This window comes from Bipolaris oryzae (assembly GCF_000523455.1).
Source record: "Bipolaris oryzae ATCC 44560 unplaced genomic scaffold scaffold_69, whole genome shotgun sequence".
Lineage (NCBI taxonomy): Eukaryota > Fungi > Ascomycota > Dothideomycetes > Pleosporales > Pleosporaceae > Bipolaris > Bipolaris oryzae.
In genome coordinates this window covers 41664-61586 of record NW_006911345.1, presented here as the reverse complement: position 1 = coordinate 61586, position 19923 = coordinate 41664, and the positions used below count along the sequence as shown (strand labels likewise).

The window sequence follows — 19923 nt, the reverse complement described above, 5'->3', positions numbered from 1 at the left end:
TAACAAAAGATAGATGGGCGGATCGCCGCGTAGCCGTCCATGGGGGTAGACGAGAAGGTGTTTGGGCAACGTGATAGGCATCCAGGAAGGGTAGTATTGTAAGCGCTGGTCGTCGTGTTTCAACGGCGAACCAGAGTCAGGTGCTTGGGGGGTAGAATAGGGTTGGAAGAGCAGAGGCAAGGTATGGGCTGGAAGCGCGCGCGCATTGTCCAGAGCAGCGTAGAGATACACAGCGGCTGCAAGCAAGACATAAAATCATGTCACGCTCGCACGACGAAGACATGCACTGCTTGCACACAGCTTCAGCCTGGTTGCAGCAACGTTCGTTTTGCCGGTACATTTACGTTTGAGGCACTCTACATTCTGCTACTCCTACCACCATCACCACTACTACTTACTCCTACTACTACTACATACCACTACTACTCTGCCACTGTCTGACGCCAGCGTCTCAGCAGGCCGTGTTAGGATTCGTTTACTTCACGCCAGCGACACTGCTTCTACCAGGTCGCCACGTTCAGCTTCAGGTTACAAGCCTGGCTCCCGCACATCCGCACCCACCATCACACATCCGCCTGCAGAGCAGCGAATCAGACTGCGCGTCGAGCCGGTCAGAGTCTCTCGACCTGCAGGGGCCCAAAGGACGGCACATTTTGTTTCAGCGGTGGGCAGCGAATCGAGGGGCGGTGGAGGAGTTCACCAGTGCACGGGGCCTGTCCATCCTTGCCCTCGGCGCTTAGCAGACGCTGCAACTCTTCGCGCCCAAAAATAACCCCACCCGGCCCATACAGCGGCCAACGACAACAGCGCATCCGCGCCAAGCTGCCTTGAAGTACGCACAATAAACACCTGCCATCCCCAGGCGCCAGCAGCTGCCCGTCTGCCTGCCTCGCTCTCCAATCCTCTCCACTTTGCTGTGGACAAAGGCATAGCACCGCCCGCCCTCTGAGCCACCTCGCCCTTGGCCAAGCATCCACAGTCACTCGTTCAAACTTGACTTCACCAACAATGGCTGCCACCGACTCCAAGCCCGCGCTCTCTACCCTCAAGACGCCCATGTCGGCTACGTACCCCTCAGAGCTCCGGTCGCCCATGGTCACCTCTGCCACTACGCCCATCTTTGCCAGTATCAAACGGGAAGACTCGGACATCAAGACGCCAATCACTCCCCCAACAGCCTACCTCGAGTTCCTCAAGAACCTGTCGCCTGTTCTCTCAAGCCCCATGTCCACTGGTACTAGCTGCAGGTTCGTCTTTGGAGAGAGCCGTCCCACTTCAGTCACCTCATCGGCCTCGAGCGCATCCTTTACATCAACATCAGCCCCATCGGACAAGGACTCGCCAGCAACGTCAAGATCAAACAGCTGCGGTAGCTGCGACACCTCAAAGGACGAAGCAAAAGAGCCAATGTCTGCACCGCCAACCAAGGTCCAAACCGTCACCATCCCACCCCCATCACCCTTTCGGCGGCACTCAGCGCGCACACCCCGCCTCTACATCCCCCAGTCACCTTACTCGCCTGCTACCGTAAGATCCCCTGCCAGCGCAAAGTCAATTCAGTCACCCTACTCTGCCGTCTCATCACCCAAGACATGGGAGGCAGACAAGAAGACTGGCCGGTCAAGGCGGGTCAGTGTGCGCGAAGTGGTGACGAGGACAGTGACTTACAGTCGCACCCCCGTCGACGCAAAAGCGCCACACTTTCCGCAAATTGACCCCGCACCCCGCGGCAAGAGGAGAAAAGTCGAGTAGAGAGAGAGTGTGTGTGTGTGAAAAGGCTGTTAGGCACAACACACTTGTCTCTACAATGCCAAGTCGAGCATGCATGTGCGCGCAACCTGCTCGGATTCCATCCAACCATGCTTCCTTTCACGCCCTGCATTGGCGCCCACTCGACGGCGCCTAATTTCTCATTCGTCCACCAAACACCCGCCTACCTTGTACACACACTCACACACGCATCCGGTTTACTAAACCAACCCGCCCGTCCGCCCAATTTCAAACTAATACCTTGTCGGGTCCAGGCGATCCGATCGCAAGTAAATTACTCTTCAATCATCACACCACATCACCAATCGACCAAATCTACTCTCTCTCTTCCAAACTCACACTCTGTTTATTACACCACCCCCACCACTACTACCCCTTACCAATAGAGGAAACGACGTTACGGCCCACGTCCTTTTTCTCTTCCAACTCATGACTTGCAACTTTTGTTTCTTTTATTTAACGGCGGAAAACATTATCAACATTGGCGTTTTTTACTACTCTTCTTGGGGAAACAAACCCCCTTGATCGACTTTACTACATTTGTTCCTATATTTTATTGTAGGGGCCAGGGATACCAAACATTAAAGGGCCTCGCTTGCTTGCGGGAGGTAAAGGTGTGGGTGTGGGTGGTTGCGACCAGCCAGCGCATTGCGCGAGAAAGACAGAGAGAGAGAGATGTGAGCAGGGGTGTGGGTGTGGGTGTATACGACATCTATTGGTTCATCGCTCTCTCCCTCTCTCTTTTTGGGCAACCGGGCCCTTTTTATCAGCAAGGATATTTTTTCTATGCTGCGAGGGCGGAAAGGCGTTTAGCGAATTTCCCGCACGTGCAGCAGTGCACCTGGCTGGGCGGCTAGAAAAGAGAGCAAAAAAACCTGCTGTCCCAGGCAACTCTGTCATTTTCTTGCTTCGTGCAGATTGGCGGGCTGCCCACCCTATTGGAGCCCGGGGGGACGGGGGAGGGCGTCGCGCGCGTTGGAGCGGGGAAAGCCAGAGCGGTAAAAAAAAGATGGCGAGTTGGCTGGCGGGTGTTTGTCAGATGAGAGCGTATGTCGACGTAGTCAGTAGTAGTAGTCCCTTTTTTCCCCTCGCATCCAGGTGCGAATGTGCCTCCTGCACATCACCGATATTATCATCAATTTAAAGAAAAAAAATATCATTCAATTCACATTTGCCTCTTTCCTCATCTATGCTTTTTTTTTCTTCGTTCCCTCACGCACAATTCTCGCGCCTGATCTTGTAGCATATGGAACCTGCTAGTTGGAGTAACTCCCACTTTCCTCAAATACCAATGAAAAACCACCTCCCACCTCCCCCCCCCCCGGTCCCTATACCACGGCATCCCAGACCCTTAAACTACACAACTCAGCGCACACTCCCCCCTCCCCAATACTGGGATAACCGGGGACGTGATCGCAAGCTGCACAGTGCGCAGAATGAGTATGCATGTATCCCTCCCCCTCCCTTCGTATGCAGGTCACGATAACGCAATCCGGTGAAAGGGTTTTTTTGGGGGGGGGGGGGGGAGAGTAGTAGTAGTAGTGTGTGTGTGTGTGATTGGGCGAAATGGGGAATAAGTAGAAGCTATGTACGTGGTACGAGTCGTTGTTGTTGTTGTTTATTTGGTAGGATGATAAGTAGGATGCGGTAATTTTTTTACTCGAAATTCTTCATCTTTTTTTCTTCATCTTCTTCTGAACTTGGGCTATGGGGTATAGAGATGCAAGAGGAAGGGGGGGGAAGTGGGTGTGGGTGAGGTGGGCAATTGAGAGTGTATCGGAGTCACGCCACCTCTTCTACGCATACATATACATACAGGCTCAAAAGCGCTAGATATACGATCATCGTCATACTCGTATACTTTTCCTTCGTATAGTTGTACTGGAATGTGCAAGATCTCCACAGGCTAGATGGGGCAAAATATAAAAAGAAAGCAATGTACTCCAGAGTACGTACACTACTATCTGGAAGCGCCAGCGCTGGGCTGGGCTGGAGCGAAACGCACTGACACACCCCCCCTCCCCTCTCCCTCCCCCACTTCACTATTCGTAGCCAATCAGGGTGCAGTGCAGGGATACGCGGGGTAGATAGCTGGGCGCTTAAACTCGCAGTACCCGTACCATACGGTGAAGGAAAGAGGCGATGGGGTGAGGTGAGAAGAGGGGAGAGAAGGGTTGGAGGTGTTGGAGTTCGTCTGTCTGTGCTGTTCCTAACCTAACCTAACCTCCATACCCTTATTCATCGGCCTTGTCGACTCCACTGCGCGGACTCTGCCATTATAACTAGTTTCAAAAGTGTGACAGCGGAAAGTCACGTGTCGCCTCAACGCTAAAAACAAACCCAAACTTGGGAGATCCGAAGAAACAGGGAGATGTGAGAGATATATACACCTTCGTAAAAGCACAATCACGTACTCCAATACCTACCTACCCCTTCCAATCCACATGTGTGGACGTGAAGCTCAAGTACCCCGACACCCTTTCTACCGAGAGAAGCGCCGTACGTCTTTGCGGCACAGTAGAGCCTACGTGGCGCGCTCGCCTCGGTTTTCTTTTTTAACCGCGTTGTGGCACGGTTTTTGTGCGGCTGGTAGGTCGGTCCCCTTTCTGTTGGCTGGTCGGTCGACCTGGCCGGCTATTAGGTCGACTGGTACACCACACTACTACACCTTACTAGGAGTACGTCCCTCTTTCGGCTGGTAGGTCAGATCGTAACTCGCTCTATCGGTGCTTCGGTACTTCGGTGCTACCTCGGTTGTAATCGCACCTCGGGGTTTGTATAGTGAACATTGTGGTGGCTGTGAAGTGTGGCTGTGGTTTGTGTAGCGTTACTACACTTTTTCTGCCCTGGCTATCCCTGCTACTGCGACCACCACATTGCAGAGTAGGATAGACGAAAAGATAGAGTGGTAGTCGGAGTCTCCGACGCAAGCAGATGATGCGTCTGTGCCGTAATTTTTTTCTGTTCTGACCAAAGTCCGCAGCGAGCGAGTAAGCAAGTAAGAGAGCTAGGAAAAGGGATGCTAGTGTACACGAGTCTTTGGTGTGAGGCGAAAACGGTGCGGCATGGCATGGTAGTGAGAAGGGCTAGCGGCGTCGCTGGTGCCATGCCGCGGCAGGACCCTCTTTGCCTCTCCTTTTTCTTTTCTTTTTTCCAAGGGAGACGGGTCGAGTATGGCTAGCGAGGTGCGTGTGGCACGGGTATGCAGAGAGGCGAAGGAAGGGTTGGTAGACGCGCGTGTGATATCGGAGCACGGATGTGTTGCGGTTTGACTGACACGATTTGCACGGATGAGAGTGTGCGAGGGAGGTAAGGATGGGTATGCTTGGATGACGGGGTTGGGATACGATGGATAAGTTTAAATACGATGGTGCACAGCATAATATTTAAGCTTAAATGTGAGGATGTGGGGATGACCCTTGCGCTTAATGCGATGGCATAATGAGAGATATGGGGTGAGGATAAGCACCTTAAGTTTTGCCATTGCTTTTGTATTTAGATGGTTGGATGGTGGTGTTTGATGTGGAATCAGAAAGGGTTTATGCTCCTTACTGGTGTTTTCAGCGTACTGTCGCTACTGAATATGTTGAATGAGCAAAGCAAAGTGAATATGCGGGATAGTGTAATGTGGAAGGAGAAGAATGACTCGCAAGGCAGATGCGCATGGCTGTATTTGCCTGATAGATGTAAATGTAGACAAGTCTGAGTCTATGATTTTCCCCTCTTCGATGTTGTCGGTTCGTATATATTTCGCTGATTTTCAGTCATTTCTCAATTCTTGAGAAAAGAAGGAAAGCATAGCCATCATCAAAGAATACCATAGGCATTATCCAGCCATGATCAAGACATTACCCCCAATTAATCTATATCCCGGGTCCCTCCCAACTAACAGAGGTATATCTAACAATATACGCCTCATAGGTATCATAGCTTTTCATGCTTCAAAGTCATGGTATTCGAGAACAAAGAAAAGGAAAAAAAAACTGCCTCGTTCCTCAGAATCAAGCCCTCGACGACGTCGCAGTCACATGTGTCGTCTGCTCCAGGCTAATCTCATCCGAAGACCTGTCGTCAATGGCATACGGATCTCTGGGGTTGCTAGACAGATTCCGCAACTCGGTCGTGCTGTGAAATTTGACTTCCTTCTGAACATAAATCGAGCTGCCTGGCCCACTCTTGGTATTCTGCTCGTCGTCGAGCCGTGTGCGTTGACCATATCCATTGCCGTACGCGTTGGCGTAGACGGATGAATCCTTGTTGGAAGACCCGAGCAGGACCGGTGCAATGCGCTTGACCAATGGCCGCAGGGTGGGCACGCAAGCGCACATTATGCCGAGGTTTGTCTCGATAATGGATAGCATAGCGGTAGTTGCCATTATCCATGTGCCGTCGGTAGTGTTCTTGTTCACATGCACTTGTTGCGCTAGCCGCACAGCTGAGATGACACATACCCTGAGCAGATTGTCAGCATCATCTTCATGCATCAGGGGAAGAACTTGCAGAGATAATCACTCACACAAGACCTAAGCATAGAACAATCAAAAGGTAAGCTTTGCGCAACCTGTTGATCTGCAATTGGAGCACGGGCTTGATCGGAACCATCAAAATGGCAAAGTCGGTAACCATATTCATCGCGCCGTTGAGAATAAATGGACTGTGTGCCTCGTGTCAGCAAATCATGGATGATGGATCTCCCGGATGGGATATGGTGCTTACATATCGGGCCTTATGCAAGCCACAGTCTTCGGATAGATAAGCTGTGCAATGCCGCACGCGAACGAAGTGTATATCCTTCGGCCGTTAGATTAGAATTCGTCATGTTTTACGAGTCAAGACTTACTGCTGCGCAACTCCCCACATGATCAGAAATGCCACGCTCCAGTTGCAGATTGCCCGCATTGTACTGCTAGGAAATATGTGTCTGTATTGCAGCATGAGGGATATCTTCGTTGCAATTTGTGTAGCGTTGTAGACAGCCATGGCAGAGTAAACCAACTTCTCTGGTCAGCATATTTCTCGGTAGTTCCTCACTGGCTCGGTCTTACCTTCAGAAATATAGGCAGTTTATCCATTACAAACTGAATGTGTCGTCCTATACCCCCAGCAGTGAAGCACACGATATTGATGGCCGCGAGGCCCAAGCCGAAGATCTGGGCTAAGAGAATGACATAGTCGTCACTTGTGACATGTCTCAAGAGGATCTTTCTGATTTGTTGTCAGACAATGGTACGCCGTGTTTCAGGGCAGTTCTGACCGTGTGTACAGTCGAAGGGCGACTGTGGTGCACGAAGCTACTGTGAAGACAATAGTGACGGCAAGACCGGCAGGAACCTGTGGACAGTGTCAACGAGTTTGGTCTAGACAATAGGCAGTTGATCGCATACGAGAGACTCTTTTTCCAGCTTCGGGTCCAGGTTCGGCGGTGGCGGCGGCGGAGAACCACTCATTTTGATCTCGATGAGTGTACAACGGCACGAGTAGTCTTCATCTGCATTCAAATGGGGTAATGAGTGTCCATGTGTACGAGCTCTCCAGAGTGTTAAGTAAGACTTCAAAGGAGACCAGGGAGCAACCCAAGCACTTTTTTTCTTCTAGAACGACACGGTGGGCTGTTGTTATGCGGGCGCGGATAATCCGGTTCATTGGGCGTCTTACAATTCTTGGGGTGTTGCTAATTAAGTGTGAGACGCCACGGGAAAGTTAATTATTGAGCCGTGGTCGACAACGATGTTCCCTACACTGGCCCGGGGAAGCATAGGATCCATGTCAAAGCGCTGCAGGACACACATGGAATCGTATACATGCAAGTCGCCATCACGCTCGTTTCTGGTCTAGAGCAGTGGTCCATCTAAGCAGGGTTCAGCTACACGCTTTACAGTAAATGACACTAGTTGCCTTAGCTAGGGACTGGACATGCCGACGCGCAAGCTCCAGGCGGGCCGTAGTACTGGGCACCGATGCAATGGCAAAAGCCATCAGTGGCCAGGCGACAGATGAGGACTCGGAATGGCAAAATATCAGCCCATGGTGGCAGATGCATTCAGCCCAAGAACAACCAGTCCTCAAAGAGTCAGTTGACAAGACTTGGTCATGCATGGCTAACATCCATCAGGTAATTCTGATTATTCAGATGAATCGTCTTCAAGAACTAGAGTGAGACTTACTTACCTGAAGAGGCATCTCGGAGAGTTCCGTCCGAACATGGACCTACAGCGTTTAACGATGAAGTCTCGGCATCGACCAATGGTAGCAGCAGGGAGCGTCACCTGTACCTTTCTTCGGGTTTAGATCGACCGACCAATTGCACGATATTAAATCGTAAAGGGTGCTCGATTATCGTGGCGATGGTGGTTCGTGCAGATCGCCGTCCTGTCCTCCCCGTCCCGTTCGCTGACCGTTCATCTCCCCGCCTTGCTTGAAAGGGTCGTGTGGTGGCGCCGGTAATATTTCGGTGTGATCCATGCATATGGGAGCACGTGTTGCCTCCGCACACTAGAAGAAGAAATAATTATACGGATCAAGACTACTGGTTCCGCCGTTTCTGTCAATCAAGTCGTCATTAGCTACCACACTCCACATTCCGTAGTACACACCACTATACGCGAAACATAGTGAACAAGACAGGTCGAAACAGCGCGATACGCACCTTTAATGCACAACACGTAGCCGATCGGGCGCAAAGCACCCTTGTACCGTGCTACGTGCATCAATAGTGTCGGTGCTTCCCACGTGCTCACCATCTCGGGTACAATGGAAGAGCGGGACCCCTTGCAGATCCGTAAGTCGCGCGGTCTTTTTGGATCGATTCTTAATCCTCACTTGTTAATGACCAATTTCGCATAAGGTTACATGCATATTTGCGACGTGAAACGCAAGAACTTTGAAGAAAGCATGGACTTGGTCACGTTTCATGTGTGTCTGTCAAATTTGCTGCATTCGGAAAAGGAGGGTGGATGTAGTCGCCAGGCGACTCCCCTTTCTTGTATTCGACATCTCTTCCACCGCTGACGTATATCCTAATATACCACTTTAGTATTGCATAACTACAGTGTCCTCCAGTATCATCTGTACTTATCGGCGGTAGTACCCTCTCATGCAACAACTACACCTTTTGTGCAGATGAATAATCCGTCTCACTTCTTATTCCACTGCCAGCTTAGTCTTGACCATTAGGCCAAAAATGTGTCCATAATGGAACGAAGCATATACTGCAGCTCTCCTCGAATCCATATCGACATGTGCAGTCCTTGTTCCCTTGACTGGATCGCGTTCTGAAAGGAGGGTAACCCTGAGACTATTGACATCCATGTTAATACTTAGCCGAGTCGAGCTGGCATGTTTGCAAACTTACAGATTTGATCGGTACTTGGCCAGGAAAACCAAGATGGATTTCTCATCCACGTCTGCAGCTAGATTGTAGATAATGAGACGGCGGGTAAGTTGGCGTTTCTTGTCCTCTTCGCCTGTAACGTAACCACCGTGACCAATGAGACATCCATTCTCGTTCCGAATCATATTCTCCAATTCCCGTTTGTCATGGCTTTCATCTGTGTTGCTACTAAACAAGTACGTGCTCCTGCTTTTGACGTGTTCCCACTTGCAACTAGACGTCTCGAGCATGAGCGCCACAGCATACGGCGCGATCTCCGGACTAAGCGAACCAGCTGAACGGGTACAGAGGCGGCTCGTCGGATCCATACCGAAAGGAACCGCGGGTCTCGTATACTTACCATATGGCGTGGGTTGGCAATCTAGTGAATGGAAAGGTCCTCCGCGGGCGAACTCAAAGTCGCCATCAACACCCCTGGATAGTTCCTGTCCTGACTCTGGTATGCTCCCCTTGATTTCTGGAAGCATAGCTTCTAGCTCAACAAGCTCACAAGTCTCGTGGTGAACGGTGACCAGGCGAGTCATAGCCGAACACTCTCGGTCGGTGGCTCCGCGGAGGGCCGTCACGTCCTGCTTGGTAGTACGGAGGCTGTCCCGATTACTCAAATTAGCATTGCCACTCTCCTCGCTTTTAGTTCTTCCTCACCCTTCGTTCTCGCCCATGGCCACCCGTCCCATAACCAGCTGCGCTCGGTTTCGCAACTCTGGCTCCCGCCGGTCACTCGCTTTGATAAGCGTATTTCTGATATCTTCTAACTGGCGGCTTAGGAGGCCAGTCGTCATTGTGGTAATAGGGGTGAGACGGAAAAAGAGATAGATAATTTGGTTCCAAATTGGAAATGTGTATGTTTTTTGGTTGGTGGGAAGTGATAGAGTGATAGAGTATAGAGGACGTGAGAGAGGTTTGTTTGTCTAGTGACGACATGGGTAAACAACCGGAAACAACTACAAGGAAGGTACAGACAACCATCTACAGCTTTGGTCTCAAAAAGCATTTGCAGCGAGACCGATGCGTTAAACGGGAATGAACCGGTATGCCGATTGTGCAATGGTAAGTTTTACTGTAGTAAGTTTGATGATCAAATGCATTGAACTGACATCATGAACGAGTGATGATACGGTGGAAAGTGGAATGTGAAGATTCAACGCTACATATATAGCTCGAGATGAGCTGCATACATATTCGCTCTTTTCCATCCCTCCTACACCTAGGTGACATATAGTTTCTTAGCTGAAGGAACACCAAACACACAACCTTGCATGAGCCCTCCAAAGGTTTCATTCAAGGCGCGACGTATATGAATTTATAAGATGAGAGTCTATCCAGACATCCCAAACAAACTCACATAGTTTTCCTGTGGAACTGGAGAGAAATAAAGCAGGCAATCACTGCTTCTTCTTCCCCGCTCCCTTCTTCTCTTCAGCCAGACGCTCCATTTCTTGAATCTCCTGCTCCTCGGCCCTCTTGGCATACCACTGACCTGCTTGCAGCACCAGGACGCCCACGAGGACAAGAGCAAGAATGGTATTGCTAGCTGCAAAGACCCTCAGTGTGTCTTCCCTCGAGATGTAGTCGCCCATATCCTCTTCGGTAATCTCGCCCGGATTAGCCTTGTCCATCTCGCCGTAGATACCAGCCGTGACGACGCGGAATCCCTTGACAATATTGGTCAGGTAGACGGTGATGCCGGCCATGTACAGGACGAGGGATGCGCCGTCAAAGAGCATGTTGGCTTGGTTGGGCTTGAAGAGCTTGATTAGGAAGCCGAGGAGACCGGTGCCGATAACGAGATTAAGGATGCGCGAGACTATCGGGGGCGAGGCATAGAGGAACTTGATGTGCGACTCGAGAATGTCAAAATAGGATGCGCGGTCCTCGGGCGTCGTCCATAGGACATTGTAGTCGTAGGGCAGTTGCGCGAAGAGGATTCCGAGGAAAAAACATGTCGCTGTGTGCTCGTTAGAATGTGCTTTGTGCTGGAAGCCCGAGGCTTTAGGCTGAAGCGGAACTGAGGCTACATACGTCCAACTACCATGAATTGCGCAAAGTTGTTTGCTGCACCGACTGCCATGATTGCGATGTGGAATAGGACGCGGAATCTAAGGGCATGTGCAATCAAGGGTCTTTGAGGGTGGATAGAGGCCAAGTGGAAGCTGGCGCAGGCTTATCGTGCTCGTTTGCTAACCGCGAGGCGCAAGAATCGTCGTTGGAGGTAAGCCTATTTTAGAAGGTAATGCCGGGAACACGGCTTGGAAAAAAAGTCCTTCACTTGGCTAGCATCAAAAGCGAGGTGCGAATCGGCGTTGAAGCGGTGATTGTCTCGTCGGTTTACAAAGTTCGTTCTTGCAGTTCGCTAAAGACCCCGCGATGGTTCATGCCGCTATGATGCTCCTCTGCAGATACGTGCCTTGGCATGTGACCGCATAGCTATGTCACGCGATATTTATCCAGAGGCGTCCAGCGTAGACGTTGTGATGGAATTGCTTCGTTGTAAGCTACACACAGCCATATACGCGGCTGCCAATACAATAGAAATGTCCTAAGCGTCGCTTGGATATCCAACGCCTTCATACGCCATGTCCCAATTGCACTACTGTTCTTGCTCCTTCTCATGCGTAATCTAGAAGTCATTGTCGGCATCCATATCCTCGTCTTCCATGCCAGCCTCGATAAAAACAAGTCGTGTTCCTTCTCCAGTCGTTTGCCAGACCTGTCGACTAGTGTTAGCGAGCAATGGATTACGTTTCTCTGCCGACTACTTACATCAAGCATAGCATATTCATCAATAGCCGACTCAAACTGATCGGCAGTAAAACCCTTGGCCAGGACTCTCTCCCTGACTCTGCGGAGGTCAAGTTCACCCCTGGTGCCATCGCCAACGGCCGCAGCACCGCTCGCCTCCATGGACTTGATGAGGTGGTAGATCTTGCTGCTCGGGGTATGATCATCCCTGCGGTTCTCGTCGGCGTAAAGACTGGCCTTACTGACCTCTGTGAGGCGGAGAGCCTCGTCGACGTCTTCTGAGATGACCTCATCAGCAAATCGTAGACGCGCCAGAGCCTGGGCCAGGCGAAGCACACCCAAGAGCGTACGCGGCGAGGTGTGCGTGAAGGCCTTCTTATTGCCATCATCGCGCTTTTGTTGTTGCCGCATGCGCACATAGGCGCCAACCATGTAGTCGGCAACCTCCTTGGGTACAGTCGGTCGATAGGACCTGGCACGGGCAACCCACTGTCGAACTTCTGCAGGGCTGAAGACGATGCCTCCTGGAGCTTCGGGATGGGCGTTGTGCATGTGGACATGCGTAACGTGGCGAGCAAGCTCTTCGTCTGAGTCACGCGTAGGGGTATCGAGGATGAGGAACAGAACGTCGAAACGGGACAGAAGAGCGGCGGGGAGGTTGATGTTCTCAATGGGCGACAAGCGGGGATTGTAGCGACCGTACAGTGGATTGGCGGCTGCCAGAATCGATGTGCGGGCGTTGAGTGTGGTGGTGATGCCGGCCTTGCTGATAGAGATGGTCTGCTGTTCCATGACTTCGTGTATGGCTGTTCGGTCGCTGTCATCCATCTTGTCAAATTCATCAATACAGCACATTCCGTTGTCGGCAAGAACAAGAGCACCTCCTTCGAGAACCATTTCATCTGTTACTGGATCACGCATAACAGCTGCGGTCAGACCAACGCCACTGCTACCGCGACCAGTCGTGTAGACACCACGAGGCGCAACCTTGGTAATGTACTTGAGCAATTGGGATTTGGCCACACCAGGATCACCCATCAGGCAGACGTTGATATCACCACGGATGCGCATACCGTCTCCCACCTCCTTTGTGACACCGCCAATGAGCTGGAGCAGAAGTGCCTTCTTGACATCAACATGGCCAAAGATTTCGGGCGCAATGGATCGCGACAGGTACTCGTACAGCTGACCGGTCCTCTCGAGCTCGTTCATTCTTCGCAGGGTTGGCTGAGCAAGCACAATGTCGTCATAGGCCTTCTTGTGCTGTAAGACGTACTGAGCCTCGAGATAGGTATCGGTAAGAAGACCAGCGCGAATCGCCTTGAAGCCAGTGTAAGGCGTGGGGAGGAAAATGCCAGTGCAGTCAATGACATCTCCAGGGTTAATCTGGCGGACCAGAGCGCCATGGCAGTGGATGGTGAGCTGCCTGGGAATGTGGCCGACTGGCACTTGATCGGCCATTTCCTGAATCTTGACTTCCTGGAAGGGGAGGAATTTCGAAGCGCGGGTAGACAGGAACAGCTGGCCCTTGGTCTTATTGCTCTTGCACTCTTCTGAAGGGCATTCAACAAGCGGAGTGAACTGCTTGGTCGTCACCGGCTGGAAAACTTCACTACCACAGCGGTCACACGAGTAGGCATTGACAAGCACCGCAGGCTTAACGTCGGAGACCCTCGTTGCGATACCGCGGACTGTGATGAGGTGGCCGAGGTGCTCTCCACGGACGTTTCGTACGGCGAGCGCCTTGAGACTACGCTGGCTGCTGGAACCCGAGGGCACTCTGGGCTTGAAGTTGAGCGTGTAGCGTCGCGTCAAGGCTGGGGGAAATATTGACTCCGGAGCAGCTTGTTCGGCATCATCGACACCCTGTAGCTCTTGCATCCTTTCATTGCGCTTGGAGCGCTGTGTCATGATCACGTCCAGCACATCGTCCTTGAAGCTATGTACAGTAAGTCCTGGCACTGGCAGATTTCACGAAGTGCCATACCTCAGCTCTCTGGTGGGCTCTGGAAGGCACTTGTCCACGGCGCGCGAAAATATGTCAATGTAGTGATGGGCGTTCCGCTCGATGGACTCGACCAGCCTAAGGTTTTGCTCGTCGTCTAAAGCTTTCTCGTACTGGCGATTGTGAATCAGTTGCGGGGTGCCGGTAGCTTGTCATGGCCACTCACCGCCTCGACGTCGTTGAGGTCTATTTGAATCTCGTCGCGCATGCGATTGGCAACCTCTTGGAGCTGGTCCATGTACTTTAACTTGGACTTGTTGCGCGTCTGGGCTGCGGGGCCGCTATCCTCGTCGTCGACCATGTCGTCGTCATCCTCGGTGCCATTGCCGTTGAGGTTGAGGCTCTCGAGCTGGTCTGCTGCCTCGGTCGAGGTGGACTTGTAGTTTTTGAGGAAATCAACAAAAGCAGCTATGCGGTGTTAGCAAAGGGCGGCCAGGGTGTTGTGTACGCGTGTAAATATACACACCCTCCTGCTCATTGTAGTTGACGGGCGCACTCGTAGTGAGCAGCGCCATGGGGGGCAAGATTGAGAGGTGGCGGCCGGAATATAAAAAAAGACGGCCGTGGGTCTGGTGTTATTGGTGATATCTCGGAGACAATTGCAGCGGGGAGGGAATGGCAAAATCGGGGCTGGGCTGGGCGCGTTGCTGGGTTGGGGCGCGTCCACCCGCGTCGACAAGGGCCCGCATCCCGTTGGTACTGCCGGCTGCCACCGCCCTGCGCCCATGGCCGCCGACGACCTCGGCTCGCTGGGGGAGAGAGAGAGGGAGAGTGATGCGCTTGGGCTTGCGAGTAGTAGCCGTCATTCTGCTCTCTCCATTCTCCATTCACTGCCCCTTCTCCAGCTATGCCGCCCAAAAAGCCCGCCGGCAACGTCGTCCAGGCAGAGGTCGTCTTGCACCAGTCGCTCAAGAACTGCCTTGTCAACTTACCGTCGTCGTTGGTGTCGGTGCTTGTCAATGCAAACACGGTACGCGCCATGAGCTACACTCAACACCCAGTCGCTTACTCCCTGTCCAGGTCGCCCAGAATGTCGTCGTAGAGCTCTCATACCGCCAACCTCCCCCTCCCGGTGCTACCGACAATAAGAATGCCGCTCCAAAGTCCGTCTTCCTGGGATGGACGGGCATGCAGAGCAAGCGCAAGATTGCGCCCGTCGTCGGCAAGGATGGCCTGAGGGGCAGCCCGGCAGTCAGCCAACAAGACCTTCCGGCAGTCGAAGTGGATGCTACGTTTGCGCGACTGATCGGTCTTCAGCAGGGCCAGAAAGTCGGCATCATACTGCACCTTGACCCTCCCCAAGCCCACACCATCAACATCGAGCCATTGACCCCTGTCGACTGGGAGATGATCGAGTTACATGCGCAATTTCTTGAACTAAACTTCCTCTCGCAGATACGCGCACTGCCTAACCCACAAGCCCAGTCGCCGCACCCCCTGACCCTCCATCTGTCTCCTACTACCACCGCTAATATCATTGTCACCTCCATTGCCCCCGCGCCGCAGAACACATCGCTCTTTGTTAAAATCTCGCCCGACGCAGAAGTCATCGTTGCGCCCAAGACACGACAAAAGGAGAGGAGCTCGACTCGGGAGAGCCGGAGCGTAGGCGCTGCTTCAAGAAAGAGCGGGAAGAGCACCGCAAGCACAGTACGGCGTCGCAGTGGTCGTGAGGATGCTGCGACAAAGGGCGTTGTCTTCCTACGTGGTGTTGATCGAAGCGTTGCCCAGGAGTGGTTCGATGACGAAGACGATACCGACGCAGAGGGACTGAAGGTCTGGGTTGATCCCGAGGTACTCCTCACAAAGGCACTCAGGGGGATCACTTGGGTCTCTGTATCAGTCATCAAGCCTGCAGGCCTACAGGAGCCCGTCGACATGTCCAAGGAGCAAGAACAGGAGAAAGCTGCGACCCGTGTAGTAGCCAAAATTGTCCCATGGGAAGATGCACCTGACAGCCGTCATGTAGCGCTTTCGGTCGACTTGTGCAAGGTTTTGGGTTGTGAGAAGTTTGTTGGTGGATTGGTTCGCATCGAAGGCGCGCCTGCCCAAACTCCCAAGCCACCTGCCATCAAGCCACAGGGTACCAAAGAGTCCAGGGAGCCCACTGTGAAATCAATCAAGATTGCACCTTTCGCTACAGTAGCATCACTCAGCAACGCATCACTGAAATTTGGTGGGGAGTCCAAGCAGGACCAAGAGAATGCTATACAGAAGATCAGAGCGTCGTATGGAAAAAAGAATGGACTTCTAGACGGGCCGGTTACTGACGGCATGATACTACCACCAACAAAGGATTCTGAACTTGGCTGGCAAGGAGGTATTGTAAAATTCGAGCCTCCCTCGACAACCAGTGGCCTATCATGGGTCCTTTTTCCTGAGAGGAAACCACCACTTGAACTGGGTCCAGAGGTGTCGGTACCATCGAGTTGGGCCAAGGGATGGCAGCAGGGTGACCCATTACCCGAAACCCCTGCCCACCTTGTTGGAATTGACCCTCTAATTGCACAATTAAGATCGCACCTGACGCACAATTCATCGGTACTTCTTACTGGAGGTCTCGGGGCAGGAAAATCAGAATGCGCTCAGCTTCTTGCCCACCAGCTCCGGACCGAGTACCTATTCAACACCACATACTTCCCCTGTCGTAAGCTGGTCACAGATGAGACGCGTGTTGCGACCATCAAAGAAACGCTCAATCGACTGTTTGCCACGGCCTCATGGGGTGCACGAGGTGGCGGAAATGCCGTAGTCATCCTGGATGACCTTGACAAGCTATGTCCTGTGGAAACCGAGCTTCAGGTTGGCAATGAAAACGGCCGAAGCCGGCAGGTCAGCGAGTGCCTGATCAACATCGTCCGACAGTACTGCTCCATGGACTCTGGTGTAGTGCTGCTGGCAACAGCGCAAGGCAAAGAAGCTCTCAATAACGTCATTGTCGGAGGTCACATTGTTCGGGAAATCGTCAGTCTGAAAGCACCCAACAAGGATGGCAGAAGAAAGGTCATTGAGATGCTAGCTTTCAAGGATGCCAAGATAGAGCCAACTGAACAAGCTAATGGCCACGCCTTCCCACCCTCTCCATCAAATAGCCGACCAAGCACTTCCCACCGCAGCAATGCTAGTGTCGATAGCATACAAAAACCGCCTTCTGACGAATACGGCTTCACTGTCGACGCTTCTATTGACTTTCTCGATCTTGCGGGACAGACAGACGGTTACATGCCCGGTGATCTTGTTCTGCTCACTTCACGTGCGCGAAACGAAGCACTCATTCGCTCTGTCACCTCAACATCCCCTACTGTGACTCTTACGCGAGAAGACTATACCAAAGCCCTTTCAGGGTTTACACCTGCCTCGTTGAGGAACGTCACATTGCAGTCTAGCACCACCAAATGGGATTCGATAGGTGGTCTGCATAACACACGTCAGGTCCTCTTGGAGACACTACAATATCCCACCACGTACGCCCCTATCTTCGCAAAATGTCCACTACGTCTCCGCTCAGGTCTGCTTCTTTACGGCTATCCCGGATGCGGCAAAACACTGCTCGCCTCTGCTGTAGCAGGTGAATGTGGCCTCAACTTTATCTCGGTCAAGGGCCCCGAGATTCTCAATAAGTATATCGGAGCGTCCGAAAAGTCTGTACGTGATCTCTTTGAGCGAGCAGAGGCAGCGCGGCCTTGCGTCTTGTTCTTTGACGAGTTCGACTCAATCGCGCCGAAGCGTGGCCATGATTCCACAGGCGTAACAGATCGTGTCGTCAACCAGCTCCTCACCCAGATGGACGGTGCAGAAGGTCTTTCAGGCGTCTACGTCTTGGCCGCCACCTCACGCCCTGATCTCATCGACCCTGCGCTCCTCCGTCCCGGTCGTCTAGATAAATCCCTCCTCTGCGACATGCCCGACGAAGAAGAGCGCATCGACATCTTACGAGCCGTAACCGCAAAACTGCACCTGGCACCCAGCATCCTCTCAGCCGACACATCCGGCCAAAATCTCCGCGAAATCGCCTCCAGAACAGAAGGCTACTCGGGCGCCGACCTCCAAGCCGTCGTCTACAACGCCCAGCTAGAAGCCATCCACGACGCTCTCGGCGACATCGACCCTTCCAAACTCGACGCCGCCGGCAACAAAAACACCGGCACAAAAGATACAAAAGGTATCCCCGACTTTTCCTACTTCCGCTACGGCGACGACGAAAGCAATACTCCCGCCGACTCCGCACTCCGTACCTCGCACCACATCTCCGAGCGCGCCCTTATAGCCCAGAAGATATCTTCCCTCCAGTCCCTCCGCAAGAAGCAGAAGCAACTCCAACGTTCCGTCAGCGGTCTCCTTGATCCCAAGGATTCATCCTCCCCCTCTAATGGCCTTGTAGAATCTAAAACAGAGGACGCATCTACTGATCGGAAAGATCCTCAGATCCAATGGAACCATATTGAATCTTCATTGGTGTCTGGAAGAAGCAGTATCTCAGCTCAAGAGCGAATGCGCCTCAAGAGGATATACACGGAGTTTGTGGATGGGAGGGATGGCAATTTGCCAAATGGACAGGGAGGAACGGAGATTGGGGGGAGGAGTAGTTTGATGTGAGATGCTTTTTCTCTCTCTTTTTTTTTAGCTCGTTGAAAGGGAAGGGTATAATGTTAGTTTGAGAGGGGGGATTTTTTTTCTGTGTCGATATATGTATATATCCCCAGTTTACTTGGAAAAAAAAGCCCTGGTGTAATGCCCATCTATCATGTTTTGTAATTCAAGTTAAGAATTCTTTCGTCACAAATACGTATTCTCGACCTATTGCGGTAAGCAACACCCTAAAATCGGTAATAGATGCATGCATGATATCTTGTTCATTTCATCTCTTATTCCTTATTCACCCCTCCACCTACCCTCAAATATCTCTCTCCCCGAGCCCAAACACCTTTATTTCGACACCGCACTCTTAACCGTCTCCCCCACTTTCTCTGCCTTGCCCTTCAACGTTGCCTCCCTGCCCCCGAAATTCCAGTAGTTCAAATACCGGTATCCCTGCACGACCTGCGAGGTGAAGTTGATCGCGTGGCATCCGAATAAGAGGTAGTTGGCGGGTGTAACTGCCATGGCGTAGCGCATAAAGGTGGCGGAGTAGAGGGTGAGGGCGCCGGTCATGCGGCCGGAGATACTATTTCACACGAAGTGTTAGTGAGGTGAGAGAGAGGGGAAGAGGAGGAGTGCGAAGAGGGAGGGGGGAACGATACATTTCAGGGTCTTTGCTCATATCCGCAATGGCCGCGATCGGGATACCAAAGTTACTTGCGGGGCCCCAGAAGTCTGTTTTGTAGGATATCAATCATCAGCAGTGTTTTCCTCGCAATTCCATAATATCTTCTCTTTTTTTATGTTCCTCAACTGTCAATCTACGTCGAAGACGCAGTCAAGTGCGTGCGTGCGTGCGCGTGCTCTCTCTCTCTCTCCGAAAACCGGGGTTCTAAAAACGTACGAGTCGAGCAAAAGTAATCCGTGTACTTGTTTGAGCGAATCTTCGCGTTGAGGGCTTTGATTGCGGCGGCCATGGTTGCGACGTTTTCCTTTGCTCGGGAGATTTTGCGTTCCTGGGACTAGAGGGTTGTATGCGGGCGCGCAAGAGGGGGGACGAAGCAAAAGTAAAGCTCGTGGTTCGGAGTTTGCGAGATGGGCTCGGAACGGGGACAGGGCTGGGTGCCAAGAATTTTGATGGGGCCGGGGCGGGAATAGATGGCGCACCGCAACCGCGAACCGGAGGTGCATGATTATGTACGGGAAGGACATCACGTGCAGGGTAACATAGTAGCTAGTAATTGACCATTGGGGTGGGTGTAGACAGAAGTATGACAATCAAAATCTTGAATTGCTGCGACTGGTTCGTATTGTGGCCCGTAGGCCAATTGGTATATCCTAAACCCCTCCAACTAATCTTTCGTACACGTATGATTTGGGTACGCTTGCCTTGTCAGTGTCATCTGCGGTTTTCAAGCACACCCTAAACCTTGGAGCA

General features: G+C 52.1%; 8 protein-coding genes across 8 annotated transcripts; 3 read left to right on the top strand and 5 right to left on the bottom strand.

The window, feature by feature from the left end:
• Window positions 1-1008: 1008 nt before the first annotated feature.
• COCMIDRAFT_36964 (uncharacterized protein) lies at window positions 1009-1752 on the top strand (the record flags this gene model as incomplete). The annotated part of the gene is made up of 1 exon (XM_007689999.1): window positions 1009-1752. One exon carries the CDS (start codon window positions 1009-1011, stop codon window positions 1750-1752), a length of 744 nt encoding a protein of 247 aa, XP_007688189.1.
• Window positions 1753-5771: 4019 nt separating this feature from the next.
• On the bottom strand, window positions 5772-7217 carry COCMIDRAFT_36963 (uncharacterized protein; the record flags this gene model as incomplete). The annotated part of the gene is made up of 7 exons (XM_007689998.1): window positions 5772-6222; window positions 6287-6424; window positions 6487-6561; window positions 6611-6765; window positions 6816-6975; window positions 7025-7101; window positions 7155-7217. The coding sequence occupies 7 exons, from the start codon at window positions 7215-7217 to the stop codon at window positions 5772-5774; spliced, it is 1119 nt and encodes a 372-aa protein (XP_007688188.1).
• A 1402-nt stretch (window positions 7218-8619) lies between these two features.
• Window positions 8620-8778, top strand: COCMIDRAFT_95911 (uncharacterized protein; the record flags this gene model as incomplete). The annotated part of the gene is made up of 1 exon (XM_007690018.1): window positions 8620-8778. One exon carries the CDS (start codon window positions 8620-8622, stop codon window positions 8776-8778), a length of 159 nt encoding a protein of 52 aa, XP_007688208.1.
• A 132-nt stretch (window positions 8779-8910) lies between these two features.
• COCMIDRAFT_5490 (uncharacterized protein) lies at window positions 8911-9942 on the bottom strand (the record flags this gene model as incomplete). The annotated part of the gene is made up of 4 exons (XM_007689980.1): window positions 8911-9064; window positions 9122-9434; window positions 9501-9748; window positions 9806-9942. The coding sequence occupies 4 exons, from the start codon at window positions 9940-9942 to the stop codon at window positions 8911-8913; spliced, it is 852 nt and encodes a 283-aa protein (XP_007688170.1).
• A 603-nt stretch (window positions 9943-10545) lies between these two features.
• Window positions 10546-11231, bottom strand: COCMIDRAFT_36961 (uncharacterized protein; the record flags this gene model as incomplete). Its single annotated transcript, XM_007689997.1, has 2 exons — window positions 10546-11108; window positions 11183-11231. 2 exons carry the CDS (start codon window positions 11229-11231, stop codon window positions 10546-10548), a joined length of 612 nt encoding a protein of 203 aa, XP_007688187.1.
• Window positions 11232-11780: 549 nt separating this feature from the next.
• COCMIDRAFT_26498 (uncharacterized protein) lies at window positions 11781-14208 on the bottom strand (the record flags this gene model as incomplete). Its single annotated transcript, XM_007689988.1, has 4 exons — window positions 11781-11870; window positions 11924-13841; window positions 13890-14020; window positions 14074-14208. 4 exons carry the CDS (start codon window positions 14206-14208, stop codon window positions 11781-11783), a joined length of 2274 nt encoding a protein of 757 aa, XP_007688178.1.
• A 546-nt stretch (window positions 14209-14754) lies between these two features.
• On the top strand, window positions 14755-18503 carry COCMIDRAFT_95934 (uncharacterized protein; the record flags this gene model as incomplete). The annotated part of the gene is made up of 2 exons (XM_007690017.1): window positions 14755-14877; window positions 14928-18503. 2 exons carry the CDS (start codon window positions 14755-14757, stop codon window positions 18501-18503), a joined length of 3699 nt encoding a protein of 1232 aa, XP_007688207.1.
• A 330-nt stretch (window positions 18504-18833) lies between these two features.
• Window positions 18834-19462, bottom strand: COCMIDRAFT_36958 (uncharacterized protein; the record flags this gene model as incomplete). Its single annotated transcript, XM_007689996.1, has 3 exons — window positions 18834-19071; window positions 19148-19220; window positions 19390-19462. The coding sequence occupies 3 exons, from the start codon at window positions 19460-19462 to the stop codon at window positions 18834-18836; spliced, it is 384 nt and encodes a 127-aa protein (XP_007688186.1).
• Between the last annotated feature and the right edge of the window lie 461 nt (window positions 19463-19923).